Source organism: Dicentrarchus labrax, unplaced genomic scaffold (assembly GCF_905237075.1).
Source record: "Dicentrarchus labrax unplaced genomic scaffold, dlabrax2021, whole genome shotgun sequence".
NCBI lineage: Eukaryota > Metazoa > Chordata > Actinopteri > Moronidae > Dicentrarchus > Dicentrarchus labrax.
In genome coordinates, this window is record NW_026136724.1 from 13,274,842 (window position 1) to 13,290,734 (window position 15,893).

Genomic DNA, 15,893 nt, shown 5'->3' on the forward strand with positions numbered 1-15,893 from the left:
GCTCTTACTGCAAAATGTAGCTTGCTGTCTTAAGTAAGTAATCCCTCTTTCTCTCTCTCTTTTGTAGTTAATGAATATTAGCTTGTACATTTCTTTTGGTAGCCTATACTGGTATCTCTTTTGGTGGAGGAAGCCTACACTTTGCTTACACCCCGAGGACAGCTGCTATATTTCCTGCCTTTCATCTGCAAGGCCTTTGATTGTACATTGTCGCTACAATCTGTGTGTGAGGGAGAGGAAAACGAAACAGAGGTCGCTGCCTCAGAGTTCCTCATCTCTATAGAAAGATGTGCTCTTAAACAAATTACACTCTTTGAAGGTTATAGTGTTTCTTCTGTCATTTAAAATAAATTAAATTGACAAGTTAACATAATTTAATCCTTGTGTGGTGTGAGAAGACATTTTTCTCTGTAGCCAAGGCGTCACTACTGTCAGAGTGCAAACAAAACCTACTTGCTGTCAGCATGAACATCACCTTATGTGGATATGCAGCAAGACATTTCACCACTCTGAAATGAAAGGGAGCTGTATTCCCTAGTGGCAGCCGATGACATAACAATTTGCCTGGCTTCTGATGTAGGCTAATTAATAGCCTCAATCCTCTGAATATACTTTGTTTATTTAAAATATGTATGTAAATTCTGCTATAGACTGTCTTTTGGAGTTATTACATGTCAACATACATAGTCCTGCCAGAAGTAGACAATCTATGTGGGCATGCTGGATTGCTTAACTATCAGCATACTTGCAGAGAAGAATTTGCCAAGTTATGAAAACCTCCCTTTCCTGCTCTTTGTCTCTTTCAAAATCTGTCCCTAAACAATTTGGAACCTTTATTTAAAACCTCAACAATGAAAAGATGTCGTCACAAATCTCATCAATAAAGGTGTTCCACAGGGCTCTTAACTTGGCCAAACTCTCACCTGTATTTATATTTATTATGTCTTCTGTCATATTTCTGATGCGTTGATGCATTTTTATATAATGCTGCCTCTGATTCTGTTACTGCTCTGTCACCATGTTTCAAACAAAAATTCCTCTGAGAAAAGCTGCATAATAATCCTTTTTTTTGCACCGGTGAAAAATCTACCAATAGTAACCTGTCAATCACGTGGGAATCTGGATTTACTCTTAACTGTCAACTATTATAGCATCCATTTTCTTTGTGAAGTCAAGTCCAGACACTGGTTTTGCCCATTTATGTGTCTGTATACACACAGGCAAAATCATCATCATCATCATCATCATCAGCCTGCAGTCCACAGCAATGATGTCATTCTCATCCACAGATCTGGCTGCCAGGCTAGATCAGCATTCACCAGGCTGAGCTCTTTTTCTCTCATTATCTCTGCATCACTATGCCTCTGCCTCTCCTCTGGCATCACCCTTTCCATGTTTCTTTCACTTTATTCTTCCACAGCTCTCTGTATCATCTTCCCATGCTCTTTTCTCTTCTGTTTCAGCCCTCTGCTCTGTTAGTTGACCTGATTCTACCCTTTTTTTAATATATTCATCTTCCCCGCTGGCTTTTGGGGGTTACGGACTATTAGCGTCTTTCAGGCTTACCTCTTAGCTTTGCGTTCCCACTCTGAAACACAAGCACTTCCTCTTAAGTTCATTCTTTGAGTGTCTTTTTCTTTGGTCAATGCCATTAATAACTGGAAATTCTGCTTGATGTTCCTTCTGTTATTCAGTAACCTAGCTCTCCCCCCATGTCTTTGGGATTGTTTGATTTGCTGCCTTTCCTGTTATTTCAGCCTAGTCTGTCCAGAGGCTCTGTACCTTCCCCTTTAAAGGGATTACTTGAAGCTGGAGGTGTCAGCAGGTGGTCAGTATTGTAGTTGAGTATTGTTTGCTGATATGTAAATAGTCTAAACTGGTCTGTGGAGTCAGTCTGAATTGATTGTATGTGCCAAAGACATACAGAAGTACAACATTTGAAGAAATGTTTTTGTTCTTTTTATACTGATATTGTTATCGTAAAGCACTTTTTAGCATGTTTTAGAACTTTTGGTTTGCTTTGTTTTACAGATATTGAGAGAAAAACAAAACACAAGAAAAGAAATAAGCTAAATTTATTACATCACCCTGTTGATGACGGATAGCGTGGATTTTTCCTTCATCCCTTCCCTCCAATAGAAAGACGAAACAAGGAACTGCTTTGAATCTAGCCAGTGCCTCCCTTATACTAGATCATCAATTTCTGTCTCCAAAGAGGAAAATATTCAAGCATAGTTGACACCGCATTGTTTGACAGAGTGCTGTTTATGATTCTCCATCGTGTTTGTTTTCCATACTTAGAAAGAGGTTGGTCAGGATGGGATATTTTGATCCAGGGTTAGTGGCCTGAATGGACCAGAAAGAAAACAAGACATGTCTAGACCACAACCGTAAATGCTATTTAGTGCATATTTTTACACGTAAGCCTTTAAATGTGCTTTATAAAGTTCAAAATCAGGATAACATTGAGTGCCTGGATAAACTTTGAAACATTTTAAAGAGGCTAATTGGTAGTCTGAAAGCAGTTCTTTTAGACCTTTTTCAAGTGTGAGGGTTTTTCAAGCCAGTGTGTCTTTTATATGAAGAAAGTCTTGAAGTGAAATGGTGTTAACATAGGAGGCCGTGTTGCTGTCTCGGTTCAGGAGGTTTGTCTGATATAAAGCAGTGAGGATGTGTGTGTGTTCTTCTGGATTGATTGGGCTTTGTGTATCAGATTAGAAGTGTGTGTAAAAGGATATTGACCCGGTACTATGCACAGATTATGACTTATCTATACTAATCCAAGGTGGGGGGATGGACAGATACAAGGATACAGGAACAAGTAAATGCAAAACCTTGATCAAAATGTAGTTAGGAGGTAATTTTCCTAAGATTTGTTGAAACCGTTTTGCTCTAGGTTGACAGTGAGTTGTTTAAATGCACATTAATTTATGGAATAGAAGACATATCCTATTAAGATTGGATTGATCAGTAACCACTTTTAATGGTTTATATAGCCTCTCACTTATGCTAATTAGTGATGGATACTTCGAATTAGATTTTTTCAAAACCAAACATTAAGTGAGATGTCATGTTTACATGCCAGAAGATTCTAGCAGTAAATATCAGCTCTACCAGGCTAGTATGTTTACATTTTTAATATTCAGGTCATTGTAAATGTTTTATTTACAATGCTCATGTAACTTAATGACTTCACTTGACTGGAATGTAGGCACAGCAGCACTTATACACAATACTTTAATGTCCCAAATATAAATGTAATATTAATGTGCATGTAAACACACTGTACAACCCAATTTCAAAACCCACACAAAAAAGAAACTGCAGCACATAGTTAATTGGCAAATTATGTTTACCTTGTCTATGTAGTTTTGTGACTGTCCACTTGTCTTCTTCTCTCTGCTTGGCTGGCTGAGTGGCTGTTTGTCAACTACACTCTCAATACATCTGTCACCCCATCAAACAGTTGGGAAATTTACAAGCTCGACTAGGAACTCCCTTCTGTTTTAACAGACCTGCCAAACTCCTTCATAAGGGGGAGGGAGCTGTTGTTGACAGTGCCTTGCAGTTATTTACTGGGTGGAAGGAATGAGTGCTTGGAGCTTTGGGTCTCACGGTATTAAACAAAAGGCCAGTGGATTAGACTATTGTGTCATAATGACATGGAAGATGGCCAGAGTCGTATCCAGATGAGTTCATAGTTTTGGGTTTGGCTTTACTGAAGACACAGATGAAAGGAGAAAGCAATAATGCTGAAGTTGACGTCAAAGCCAGAGATTGTTCCTTAAGATTTAGATTGTGACTAATGTGTGTGTATGTTGCTGCTATGGTTTTTAAACCAGGCAAATCACACTTGTATTAATACTATTAACCTAAATCTAATGGTTTTTGTTAGGAAGGGTTGGTGGACGATGTATTTGTGATTCTAGAGATAGATGGAACATGCCTAGTCTAGCCACAGTCCATTCTGGAAACTGTACATGGTTATTTGTGACATTCGACTGCAATTAAAACTAGCTTGATAGTGATTTTTCTTAAGTGTGTGTGTGTGTGTAACTTAAACAGTCGGTGCAATATGAGCTACTCCCTTTCCCTATCTTATCCTTCTCTCACATGATCTCAGTATGGTTACATGAATTTTTACAGGTCACTAACACCTGGACCTTTGCATTTCTGCTTGCTTGTAATTTTGCTGTCTTGCCAAATGAACTCGTGGGTACGGGTTTATGGGAAACTGTATAGCATAAGTGTCACATAAATGTCTAAAAGGTACATGTAAAAATTGAATTGTGCTGTAAGAAAAAGTCAGGATGGCCAATGTCAATTAGCCTGCAGCATAATCGGTGTTGATTCAACCCCATTAATAGCTTATCCCCCACCCTGCCTTGCTGCCGTCTTCTATACCATAACACACACAGTCTATACCATCCCCCTCCTCGGCTTTGCTCCCCTCTCTCATGTGGTCATACACACATTCACTCACATACCAGTAGTTTCACTACTGGTTAGGTGCATAGATGTCCTTACATGAAGGGCAGAACTTGATGAGCTGCAGAATGTAAATGTATTACATGATATGGAAGTCTGACCTATTGTGTATGGGTAGTTGTTGTTTTGCTAGCATTCTTCTGGTAAGTGTTGTCCTCCTGGTGTTAGTGGTCATTTATTCTGCCTTGGACTTTGCATCAAAGAGCCTCCTTGACTCCAACACGAGTCAGAACAGAGAGGTTCCTCTTCTGTCTGACAATGACACATTTCCTTGCTGAAGCCAGGGATTCAGTCTGCTCTTCGCAGACTGAACCAGAGCTTAAAATAACCTCCAGTTTGGTTTAACCCTTTGGGGGTCAGTGCTACTGCTAATGGGATACACACTCAATCAGGATTGACAAGCCAGCTGCTACTGTGGGGCATGGAAAACCAATTTTTATCCCATCTCTTGTACCTTCTGTCTCTAATGTGTTCTGTCGGTCTTTCACTCTCATTTTGTGATAATTTCCCTCTCTTTCTTTTAACACTTGTTTATTTTCTCTCTGTATGTCTCGCTCTTTTTATTTCCTGTGCTTCTTCCCTTTGCTCACATGAAAGGGAAACAATTTCTGTGTGATGATTTTGTGTTAGAGTAGAGATCAAAAATGATCAGAGTGAGCGTACATTATATGCACATAGCTGTAATGTTGGATTTGCCAGATGATACACTGAATGAAAATAATCTAACGTCCTTTAGGGTTTGTTATTGTTGTAATTATGTCTGTAACTGGAGTTGCAGAGGAAAACGCTGGGTGATTATTTCCACCACTAACCGAAACAAACTTCTCCTGTGGTAGATTTTTTACCTTTTTAAAAAAGTTTGATGGTGAACATTAAAACGCATAAACACGTAAGTAATCAGTTTAACAGTTGGGTCAAGCTTTCTTGTTTGTTTTTGTTTTTTGAAGTACCAAGATTCTTGCATCTTGCATGCATCTGAACACCCAAATGTTTACAGAATCTACATTATCTGCAGTCTATTACATGGAGAGGATTAGATTCAAATAATTTTGAGAGCTTCTGCTTTGACCAATCATACAAGAAAGACAAATTGTCAGAAATGAATAACCCAAATGATGAAAATAAGGTTCTTCAAAGAAGCCTTGCACAACTACTAAAAATGAAATGGCTGTGACCTTATAGTTGGCTATGTTACCGCTTGATAAAAGCACATCTCGGTTAAGTAACTTGCACATTGCACATTTGTTGACATTGTCAGAGTGCTTCTCTCTGATTGGCTGGATTATTTGCTGATTTGGACTACATTTCTCAGTGGGGACTTGTGCTTTATGTCCAGGAGGTTTATTAGAGAGTGTCAGGTGGAAAAAAGCCTGCATGGTCCTGAAGCTTGGTTGAATATGAACTCCTGGGTATTATAAGTGTGCATGTTTTTTTGGGGGTTTTTTTTGTGTGGGTTAAGGTCCACATACTTCACATTCAATCTGGAGATATAAATTCATAGTGCAGAATGACAAATTGGCATGAAGCTACTGATTGTCATTGAAAGTGAGTCTCCAGGGCTAGGAGTCAGAACATAATCCATGTATAATTTTCCTGCATTGATTTGTTTTCATTATCTGTCAAAAGCTATCACTTCTCTCTTTAGTTGTTATAACTCTGTATGATATGAAAGAATTAATGTTGAGTAGGAGAGAGGAAAAAGGTCAGACTGCTCTCGTCTTCTTTGCAAAAAAAGCATGTGATAATGTGTTAAACTGCGCAACTGCAGCTGAATTACTGTTTCAGAGAGGCCAAATTGTTAGTGATCCTGAATATTATTGAAGAATTGTTCATCATTGTTGTCCCTCGGGTTCTGTTTGTATATGTGTATGCAGTCATGTGAAGACGTTGTCCTTAACATCCTTACAGCATTGAGAGCAAGCATGAAGTCACCATCCTCAGCGGACTCAATGAATTTGTAGTGAAGTTTTTCGGACCACAAGGAAGTAAGTGTTTCTTTCTTCTGATTTAACAACAAAGATTTCCCCCACGTTTCCTCTCCTCCTCTCACATTACAGTTAGTTGTAAAACCAGATTCACATTGCTGTTAAAAAACGATAATCTGACCACATCTCATGTTTAGTTAAACCTATAAACAGAGCATGAAGTGACAATGAATGTTGTTGACAGCCATTCTCCTGTTAGGAACATAAAGAGAGGTTCGTCACAGCAGGTCTGGGACGTAAAATGGATTGAAACCAGGCCTGAGGCCACAAAGTGTAAAAAAAGAGGAGACAGGCTTGAGGGGAATTTGAATGAGGAGTGCGGCCTCATCAGCAGGAAATACTCCTTTCGTATGCTGTTCGCAACATCTGTCACACTAAAACCACTGCCACTTATGCATCAGTAAAGAGAGGAAGTGGGTGTTTGACCCTGTTTATGATGCCTTGAAACTATGCCGTGTGTGTGTGTGTGTGTGTGTGTGTGTGTGTGTGTGTGTGTGTGTGTGTGTGTGTGTGTGTGTGTGTGTGTGTGTGTGTGTGTGTGTGTGTGTGTGTGTGTGTGTGTGTGTGTGTGTGTGTGTGTGTGTGTGTGTGTGTGTGCCGCATTCATCCTCAACAAGTGTGTCATCTATGGCGCTGTTGAGTTTCAGTACGGCACATAAGGGTCCTGTTACACACAGCTATTCTGGGAGAGCATCACACATCTCATTCTCTTCCTCTTTGATGTCAGTGTATTATATGAAGCGATTTGGAAGTAAAGAATTCTCCAGGGCTGAAACACATTACTGCATAAAAGAAAAGAAAATGGCAAAGGGAAAAGTGGTACGTGTAGCTCATTTCTGAAGTGCCCCTTGCTCTGTTGTTTCTGTGCAGAGAAGAAAGGAGTGCAAAAAATTGATATGACCCTACAGTGTCTAAATCCATTGGAGTGCATGAAGGATGGAATATGATGTTCAGTGGAAGGAAAGTCTCTCTTGTGTCCTCAACAGTGCTCTGTCATTATTTTTTCCCCTTCTCATGTACAGCGCCGTACGAGGGAGGTGTGTGGAAGGTGCGAGTAGATCTTCCTGACAAATACCCTTTCAAATCGCCATCAATAGGTAGGAGCTCTGTTGCATGAAGGATTACCAGATCAAAACTTTCCACTTGAATTTGTATTTAACATTGTTCTCATATCCACCTTGCCTTTTCAGGATTCATGAACAAGATTTTTCATCCCAACATTGACGAAGCGTAAGTTTATTTCATGTATTTAAAGTGTTTTGGGTGGTATTCTGTTACTTTGAGACTACAATGCCACTGTAGACTGTTGAAGTAATGATCCATATACTCATAAAGCTCATCTAATGATATTTGCTTGTTAATGTGTTGTAAACAGCCAGCTCTTTTTATATTATCTACTAAAAGCCCTGGCTGAATTGATATTTCCTAGTTTATGGAAAGTTCTAGGCTGTTAAATAGTAAAAAAGATCAATTTATGTAGTGAACTACACTTCTAACTTTTTTTTATGAGCCACCAGTTTCGACATAATCTGCTAACAGCAGCATATCACACAAATATTGAACCTGGCCAAGGTCTTTGTTTCTCTGGGCCTGTTAATCCACTGCTTAGAGGCCAGATCCTCTGAAGGACACGGTCTGTAAAAGGTTGGTCTCTGGGAGGACCTGATGGACAGGCTGAACCTGTGCCTCATCCCCAGGTGGGACAGTCTTGACTCACAATGGCAGAGAATAATGGTGCATTTAGGTGGGTCTCATGAGGAAGTTTTACATCATTGTTATCACCAGGAAATACCAGTGGTAAACAGGGGCAAGTTCCATGTTACAGTACATAATGTATAAGGTAAACTGTAAATAAATCAATTTAACTTTAATTTTTCTCTATTGATTTGTGGTTAACCTCTTTAGCCAGCTAACAAAAGTAAACAGTGTCTATGTAATGCTTCTATTATTCAAACCTTGCTTTGTCATTGCTCTACTTAAAGTAATATATATGTACCCGTGACTGAACCATTTGAAACTACCTGGTATGTCCAACCTGGTCACATGATATTTCACATTTGCAAAGAGAAAGGCCTTGTTGGACTTGTCTGCACTGATTATTAATGGATCCACATTGACATGCATTGCATTCAGATTACCTTTAGCCGTACTCCTCTAACCCTGTTTTCTTCTCGGTTTCCCAGGTCAGGGACAGTGTGCTTAGATGTCATCAACCAGACATGGACAGCCCTTTATGGTGAGTAGCCCCACTGCCTACGTGTCCATATTAAGTTCCCTCACTGGGGTCTGTGTGATTATGTGTGAAGAACTTGACACAGTGCCATCAGCAGCAGAAAGCTGACTGCGGGCCCCTCTCTAGCAAGCATGGGCACACTGAGCAATGGTGCACAATTGTCCCTAATCTACTTACTGAGGGGAAAAGTGAACACTAACGAGGTAATACCCTCACCCAGCGAGGTCAGAGAACATTCACCTTCGACAGGAATGATTTACTGTCTGTCAGCTGTGAGAGACAGACGTGCTCACATACTCCCGATGGCAGCAATTGTACTTGCTGTTTTTCACCCAGTTGCTCTTCTCACCGTCACCGTGTCTCTCTCTGCTGCTCTCCATGCCCCTGTGCCCTTCTCCCTATTTCCCCATTAATTCCTCATTAAAGCCCCTCCACAGGGCTAGGATGGCTGTTGAGCAATATAAATGGCTTTACAGTATTATCCCAAGCATATGTTTCAGCAGCCCTCCCTATTCATCAGTGTTCTAGGTATGACTAGGAAATGGTATGGCAGCTAATTTGCTAATTGATCGATGTTATCAAGTGAGGTAGCTTGGCCTGTTTTTCACCAGAATCAAGTCAGACCCTTGGCACGAATCATATTTGTGTTATTTTACCTTTTTTGTTTGCAATCATGTGAAATGCTGCAGATTTTGTTGGGTTGATTGTTTGAGGAGAGAAAATCCGATTTGACAAACATGGAAAGAATAGGCCAATCAACCAAGCATTGTTTGTAATGACTCTCTACAAAGCAAGAGGGAACAAAAGCAACTGATTCAATTGGCCAAACATGATAATACTGTACAATAGACTGTAGGGAAGGCTGTGTTTTCCCAACTTGAACGGACCCAGCGGTGACACCTAGGAGACGAGAGCAGAATTGCAGGTTTTTCTTACTAGGCCTCAGCTCTGAGGGAAAGCAGAGGCCTGCTAGCAGAGAGCTAATGGAAGGGGATTAATGTGGTTCCAGTGTCTGTGGGTCAGGCTGAAGATTTAACATGTGGGTTCTTGTTGTTAGCATATACACCACACCTCTTTGATCCTTTTGTACGGTCATCACTGACTGATATGTGTGTAAATTGATGAGCTTTTTTTGTGGCCAATTAACGGAGGCAGCTGTTTTGTATTAGAGCTATAATTGATGGAATATTGGTTGAGCATTTCTCCATCAGCTTGTTTCAGATTAACAGTTAGAAATGGGAGAAGCTTCACAGTAACTGCAAAGTGTCACTGAAGTGATCACCAGATTATATAATTGTCTGATTACTCATTTCTTTCAGTTGGTAAAGTGATCATCTGGTTTCTTTCTTCTTCCCCAGATCTGACCAACATCTTTGAGTCGTTCCTGCCCCAGCTGCTGGCTTACCCAAACCCCATCGACCCCCTGAATGGAGATGCAGCTGCCATGTACCTTCATCGGCCAGAGGAGTACAAGCAGAAAATCAAAGGTTCAGCCTAAATCTGTTGCCTGTAGATCCTTTTAGATTTTTAGATTATTGCACACCTGGGGGAAAAAAAGTTATTTTCCCAAATATCTGTCAAAATGTGGTGTCAGTCTTTCCTGTCTGACCATGTTCTTTCTCTCCGTCTGTCCCTCCCACAGAGTACATCCAGAAATATGCAACAGAGGAGGCTCTGAAGGAGCAGGAAGAGGGGGCAGGCGACTCTTCATCTGAAAGCTCCATGTCTGATTTCTCAGAAGACGAGGCCCAGGACATGGAGTTGTAGTGATAGGAGGGCTCCCCCATCCCGCCCCCTCCTTTAACCCCCACAGAGACTATATTTGATTTCCTAACCATGACAAAGCAGACTTATAATATTCATATTTAAACAAGTTGATTTTTTTATTATTATTATTACTACTAAACAAGGATTTTTATGGATATCTAGCCTTTGGTGTGTTTGACACCCCTTTCATTCTGTAGCTGTTTCTCCCTACACAGATGTTGCGATTGCTTTCACAGTCTCTCTCCATCATCTCCGCATTTTTACGGTGTGTCATGTAGATGTAGGCAGGAAATGGCCCCATGAACATCTCATTTCTTTACTCAAATTTCACTTTTTATAATATAGCTTTCTAGTTTGACCTGAATCCTGATTTCCTCTCTTTTTCCACATGGCTAATTGATTCTGACCAACATTTTGTTAGTCACTCCACTTCAGAGCTGCTTAGGTCTTGCTTGCCTGGGCGCGCGCAGCTTCACGATATTATCCTGTAGTCAAGACAGTATTTTTAAGGCGCACTATCGCACACGAGGTGTCTTAGCACACTGTACAGAATAATAAAAAAAAGAGTAGTGCCAATAGACACTCATAAATCAACCCTGAATGCTTCCTAAGCGTATCTTTTTCAACATATTGTTTGAGACATGTCAGCAAAAAAACTAAGAAGTTTGGATGCTACCTACATATGTTACTTAACTTTTTTGTTACTCTTTGTCAACCTGCTGCAGCTACCTGTCTACGTGTGCCGCTGTGCAGTGCGAAATAAATTCTTACTAAGGTCAAGTCTTGGAAAACATTAATGAAACACATGTCTCAATACAGGGGTGAGTGACAATGTGGTGACAAAGACTAGTTGGGTGCTTTTTCGGTGTTGATTTGTGCAATGTACACCAGCTGCATGATCTGTATGGCAGAGGCAATGAAGACAAAAGCAGCTTTACTCGAATGCATTCGTGGAGATTCTGGTCAGACTCACTTGGTATCATGGGGAATGGAGCAGAGCCACCCTTTTAACCATCTGACCATGTATGAATTTCATGTTTCATGCTGATCGCACTAGTTTTCTGTCAGGAGGCAGCTGTAACACTTGATGCCACTGTCTCACAATGACCTGTACCTCTGCAAATTTATATTGATATTAATGGCCAAGAGCAACTTTCCAGGTATAGAAAGAATGTAATTAACACCTATTCTGGTGAATTTAGAAAACCAGCACCTATTTAATTTCAGTTAAAAGCAACAAAACTGGTCAGATGGTTATGGAGTGAATCTGAGGGGAAAGTGTGATTTATATTGGGGATTCAGGTTTGTGTAGTATCGGTCCTCATCACATTCCACTGTTAACTGGAGTTCGCTCCAATGCATGCCCTTCATATTGGTCTAACCTGTGGTATGTTACCCCGACTGCATCAACTGGACTCCCACACTTTATGTCTGCCTACCAGGATGTCTCTGTTTGGATCACTAGTTTAAAGAAGATTACAGAATAAGAGCCCAATTTATGACCTTTAGGCTTGTAGCAATTTTTGTTTGATGGGAATTAATTTCACATTAATTTCATATGTACAGATTTGACCTCTTACCCAAACTGGCGTGATTCAATGTGGCGAGTTGAGATGTAAATCCGTGATGGTTGGAGAGTGCAATCGCAGCTTTGATTTTTGCCTGTTTTTTTGTTTTTTCCCCTCATTTTATTTCTTGTACATTTTTCTTGCCCGATGGGGGGGTCAACGCGTTCGGATTCTTTTTTTTTTTTTTTTTAATGTACAGCATCTACCTTGTACAGTGATAAGAACACCTCTTTGTAGCCTCATGAAAACTCAGTGTTGAACCCAAAACACTGACAGAGTGTTGCTTGTCGAGGCTAACGTGGCAGTCAAACTACCTAGAAAACCTTGAAATGTATTCACTTCATAGATCGCAGTAGGAATCACTGGTTGCTATGTGACAGATTGTGGATCCTGAATGGGAGATTCAAGGCTGAATCCTACTCAGGAGGTCACCTTATCACCTCTGATATCGACTCTTCTGTGCCTCATCACAAAAAGGAAGGTGAACTTTGAAGAAAATCCCCAAAAACCATGTTTCCAAAAAGCCATGAAAGTCAAACGTGACTAGAAAAGCACATTGTTTTTATTAATCCTACTTTTATTCCCCTCTTCCTGAAATTTGATCTCGTGCTATTTGTGATTTGACATCTAAATTTTCACTCTGTGTTACAGATAAGGGGAGTGACCCAGGGCTGAGTGGCGTTGGGTTTATTTGAGCTAATGTAGGATTGTTAGACTTTTATGGCTCAGGTTTGAAATACAGTTTGGTTGTATCTTGCATTGTGATTAACATTTTCACTCGGGACGTATTGAAAGGATGGAAATCATGCTAATATTTGTTGAGCTGTGTTTTTGACATGTCAGGATAGTTAGTTTTGCTGGGTGTTGACTTCAACTAAACAACATATGCTATATGGCTGTATTACAGATAGTTAGATAGTTTCGTATACTTACCTGATAAAGCATTCATTGCTCACCTGATTTTTAGTTAGTGTCTGTTGTGTGGTTATATGTAAGATACTCCATAGACATGCCTGCTTGTCCTCTTCTTGCAGATTCAGAGTTGTACAGATGAGTGTGAGTGATTTCAAACTATGGTGACGTTTGACCTGTAGTGAGCCTGATAGATCTAACTTCACAGGAATCAAAAAGTGTGGTCCAGCCCTTTTCAAGACATTGGACATTCTCTAAAAAAAAAGATGATTTAAAACCCAATTCTATGCCCAAAATGATCTCCACGCTTGAATGCAGATTTAGAACACAGAAACCTTCCTTAATTTGTTTTTAATTTCCAATATTTATCTGAAGTTTGATTGTTTAAAGCTATGGGATAATAATTTCTCTCATCCAGCCCCGGGGGAAGTTTTGAATGTTAGCTCGGGGGTTAGCTTTCAGCAGGACGCAGCCATTTTAACTGTTGCAGAGCTAACGTTTTGTGATATTCAACATGTTGAAGGCAGTATAAAGCTATGTGAATGTTTTACATGTGTTCAGAGTTGCTTGTGATCCACATCCACTCAAACAGAACAAACCTGCAAATTGTATGCAGATCTCCACTCTCACAATTGGCTTGTGTTTTCTCCCTAAGCTGCCTATAAATGTGTATTTATTCATTAAAGAGACCTCCTTTTTTTTTTTTTTTTTTTTTTAAATCTTGGTCATCAGGCACCACTGTTGTAAGTTATGGTTCAGCTAAATTATCACACTGATGACAACGTGATCTTCAGTTTTTGTGTTTTTTAAGTAATTCAGATTGGAATTCTTGTTTTACTTTACATTTGTGCAGTATTGTACCTGAGTGCTGAAAATATCCGAGTTGAGAATTGTAATAAAATAGCACATTATGATGCAGTGGTGCAACAGGGAAATGATGATATTTTTGTCTTTTAAAAAAAAAAACACAAGACTCTTGTGTTTGGATAAAAATCATAGGTTTGGTTTTCAGCATTATTTGCATCTGCTGGGCAATAAATTGATGATGTACTCAGCTGTGGCCTGGTGCCTGGTGTGAACACAACAACCATCTGATCTTTTCAGTGGCCTCCCTTCTCTTTTTTTTGTTTTTTTTACTCTCCAACCTTACTTATTCAGTGTCAGGAGAAATAATTACTGCCTTTTTTTTTCAGGTTGTCTTCAATTCAAGAACTAAAGAAAATATGTCCTCAAATAAGTGACTGGTTATGCCTCCTGTTGCAACTCAAATTCTAAATTATTTTTGAAGGAGTATAACAAAACCTGCGTATTGTGCTTTTACATAATTTCCTTTTGGATTTCTCTCTTCTCTAAAACCACAGGTGTACAGATAACTACATCTTAACTACCCACAGTTTTAAACAGTGACTCCAGACAACCACAATAACATGATGGGATTGATTGGGGCCTCAAAATTCTAACTGCAGAGAAAGTTCAGAGCCTCAGCCCCACAACCGTACTCGCAACACACACACACACACACACACACACACACACACACACACACACACACACACACACACACACACACACACACACACACACACCCTCTGCCGGACACAATAAGGATGAAGGATCTCAGATAAGTGAATGGACTGTTCTAGCATTAATCCATAGACAGGACGTCCAGGGCCCCATTCTCCATTTTATCTGCAGAGAGCCAGCACCCTGATCCTGTAATATCACCTCCCCCCATGTGTTGACGGTGTCTCCTTGTGCACTTGCATGCTTCTGGTGTGGAGTCGAGGCTCGCTTGGTGCACACCACCCATTCTGTCTTGTGCTTGTGTGGATTTGTGCCCTGTGCTGGCCTTCTGCTGCCATCAGGGGATATAGCAGCCACACACAGCATGGAAAATGGCAGTTTTTTCTTTTTTTTTTATATAGAAACTATGTATTTGTTACCTAGTGTGTGATACTTGAGGGTTAAAAAGTCAAAAGGTTTATTTTTTGTTTTGAAAAGTCCATCCTTGGTCTTATTTTTATCGCCCTCTTTGCCCTCCTCTTGTTTTTTCTTTGCATTGTGAAGTGGGCATGCTTGTCAAAAAGACAAAATGCTCTCTATTAATAGGCTTATAACCTCATAAATAGTTGTGTATAAAATAAACTGTTATAACTTCTTTTTTAATAAAACATTCAATGTGTATAAATGGTCTTTGTCTGAGGCTGATTCTCGTGTGTTGCAAATTAGTTTATAAAAGATTTTAGGACTTTACTGTACATTTTCATCAAAATTGTGATCTTTTTTCATCTGTGAGGGTTTTCTTTTCTCCTTTTCCTCATTTCATACAAGCTGGAACCTGTGGATTCCTATCATCTGATGAGTATGTCTGAATCTCCCTTTATGATACTATCTTTCAAAGAGCTGAATTCCAGCTATGTTAGATGGATGGATGGATATCCTGATGTCCTTTTAAAAATATTTAGAGTGAACAATTCCTCTCCTCTCAAACTCACCAGTTATTCAGTAACCGAATCAATGATCGCATTAGTGAAGTGAAAACTGATCATTACATTTCACACAGCCAGTGTAGCAATGTTTTGAAATTGTACAGTTTGCTTTACAGGTGTGCCTTAATGTAAAATTTTACATTTTTAGACATGAGGAAAATTAGACTGCTCGATATACCCTTTACACAAGAATTGAATACTTATATTACATAACTGTAAAAGGTTTTTTTTGTAAACTTTTTTTACTCTTATCCAGATAGCTATTCTTTATTGCACATGACAATAAAACATTTGAATTTTAAATCTTAAAACCACAAAAAAAAGAATAAATACCACAAATACCACATATGCTGCACAATTTCCACACTTTGAATCTAGATAAGAATATTACATTTTGTCTTCCTCAGAGAGGTGGCCTGTAATAGCAGTGCTTCCACAAGGTGTCAGTGTG

The 15,893-nt window shown here is 39.6% G+C and overlaps 1 protein-coding gene and 1 long non-coding RNA gene across 2 annotated transcripts in view; one reads left to right on the plus strand and one right to left on the minus strand.

The window, feature by feature from the left end:
* LOC127358763 (uncharacterized) overlaps positions 1-3,443 on the minus strand; it is a 14,325-nt gene extending 10,882 nt beyond the window's left edge. Inside the window, exon 1 of the long non-coding RNA XR_007882534.1 lies at positions 3,357-3,443. This is a non-coding gene — a long non-coding RNA (uncharacterized LOC127358763). The remainder of the gene's footprint in view (positions 1-3,356) is intronic.
* The window catches only part of ube2h (ubiquitin-conjugating enzyme E2H (UBC8 homolog, yeast)), a 24,397-nt gene extending 9,256 nt beyond the window's left edge, over positions 1-15,141 (plus strand). The window contains exons 2-7 of the mRNA XM_051392098.1: positions 6,397-6,473; positions 7,496-7,570; positions 7,664-7,703; positions 8,657-8,709; positions 10,065-10,193; positions 10,349-15,141. Coding sequence (XP_051248058.1) covers positions 6,397-6,473; positions 7,496-7,570; positions 7,664-7,703; positions 8,657-8,709; positions 10,065-10,193; positions 10,349-10,473 — 499 coding nt within the window. The 3' untranslated portion in view covers positions 10,474-15,141. The remainder of the gene's footprint in view (positions 1-6,396; positions 6,474-7,495; positions 7,571-7,663; positions 7,704-8,656; positions 8,710-10,064; positions 10,194-10,348) is intronic.
* Positions 15,142-15,893: the final 752 nt, after the last annotated feature.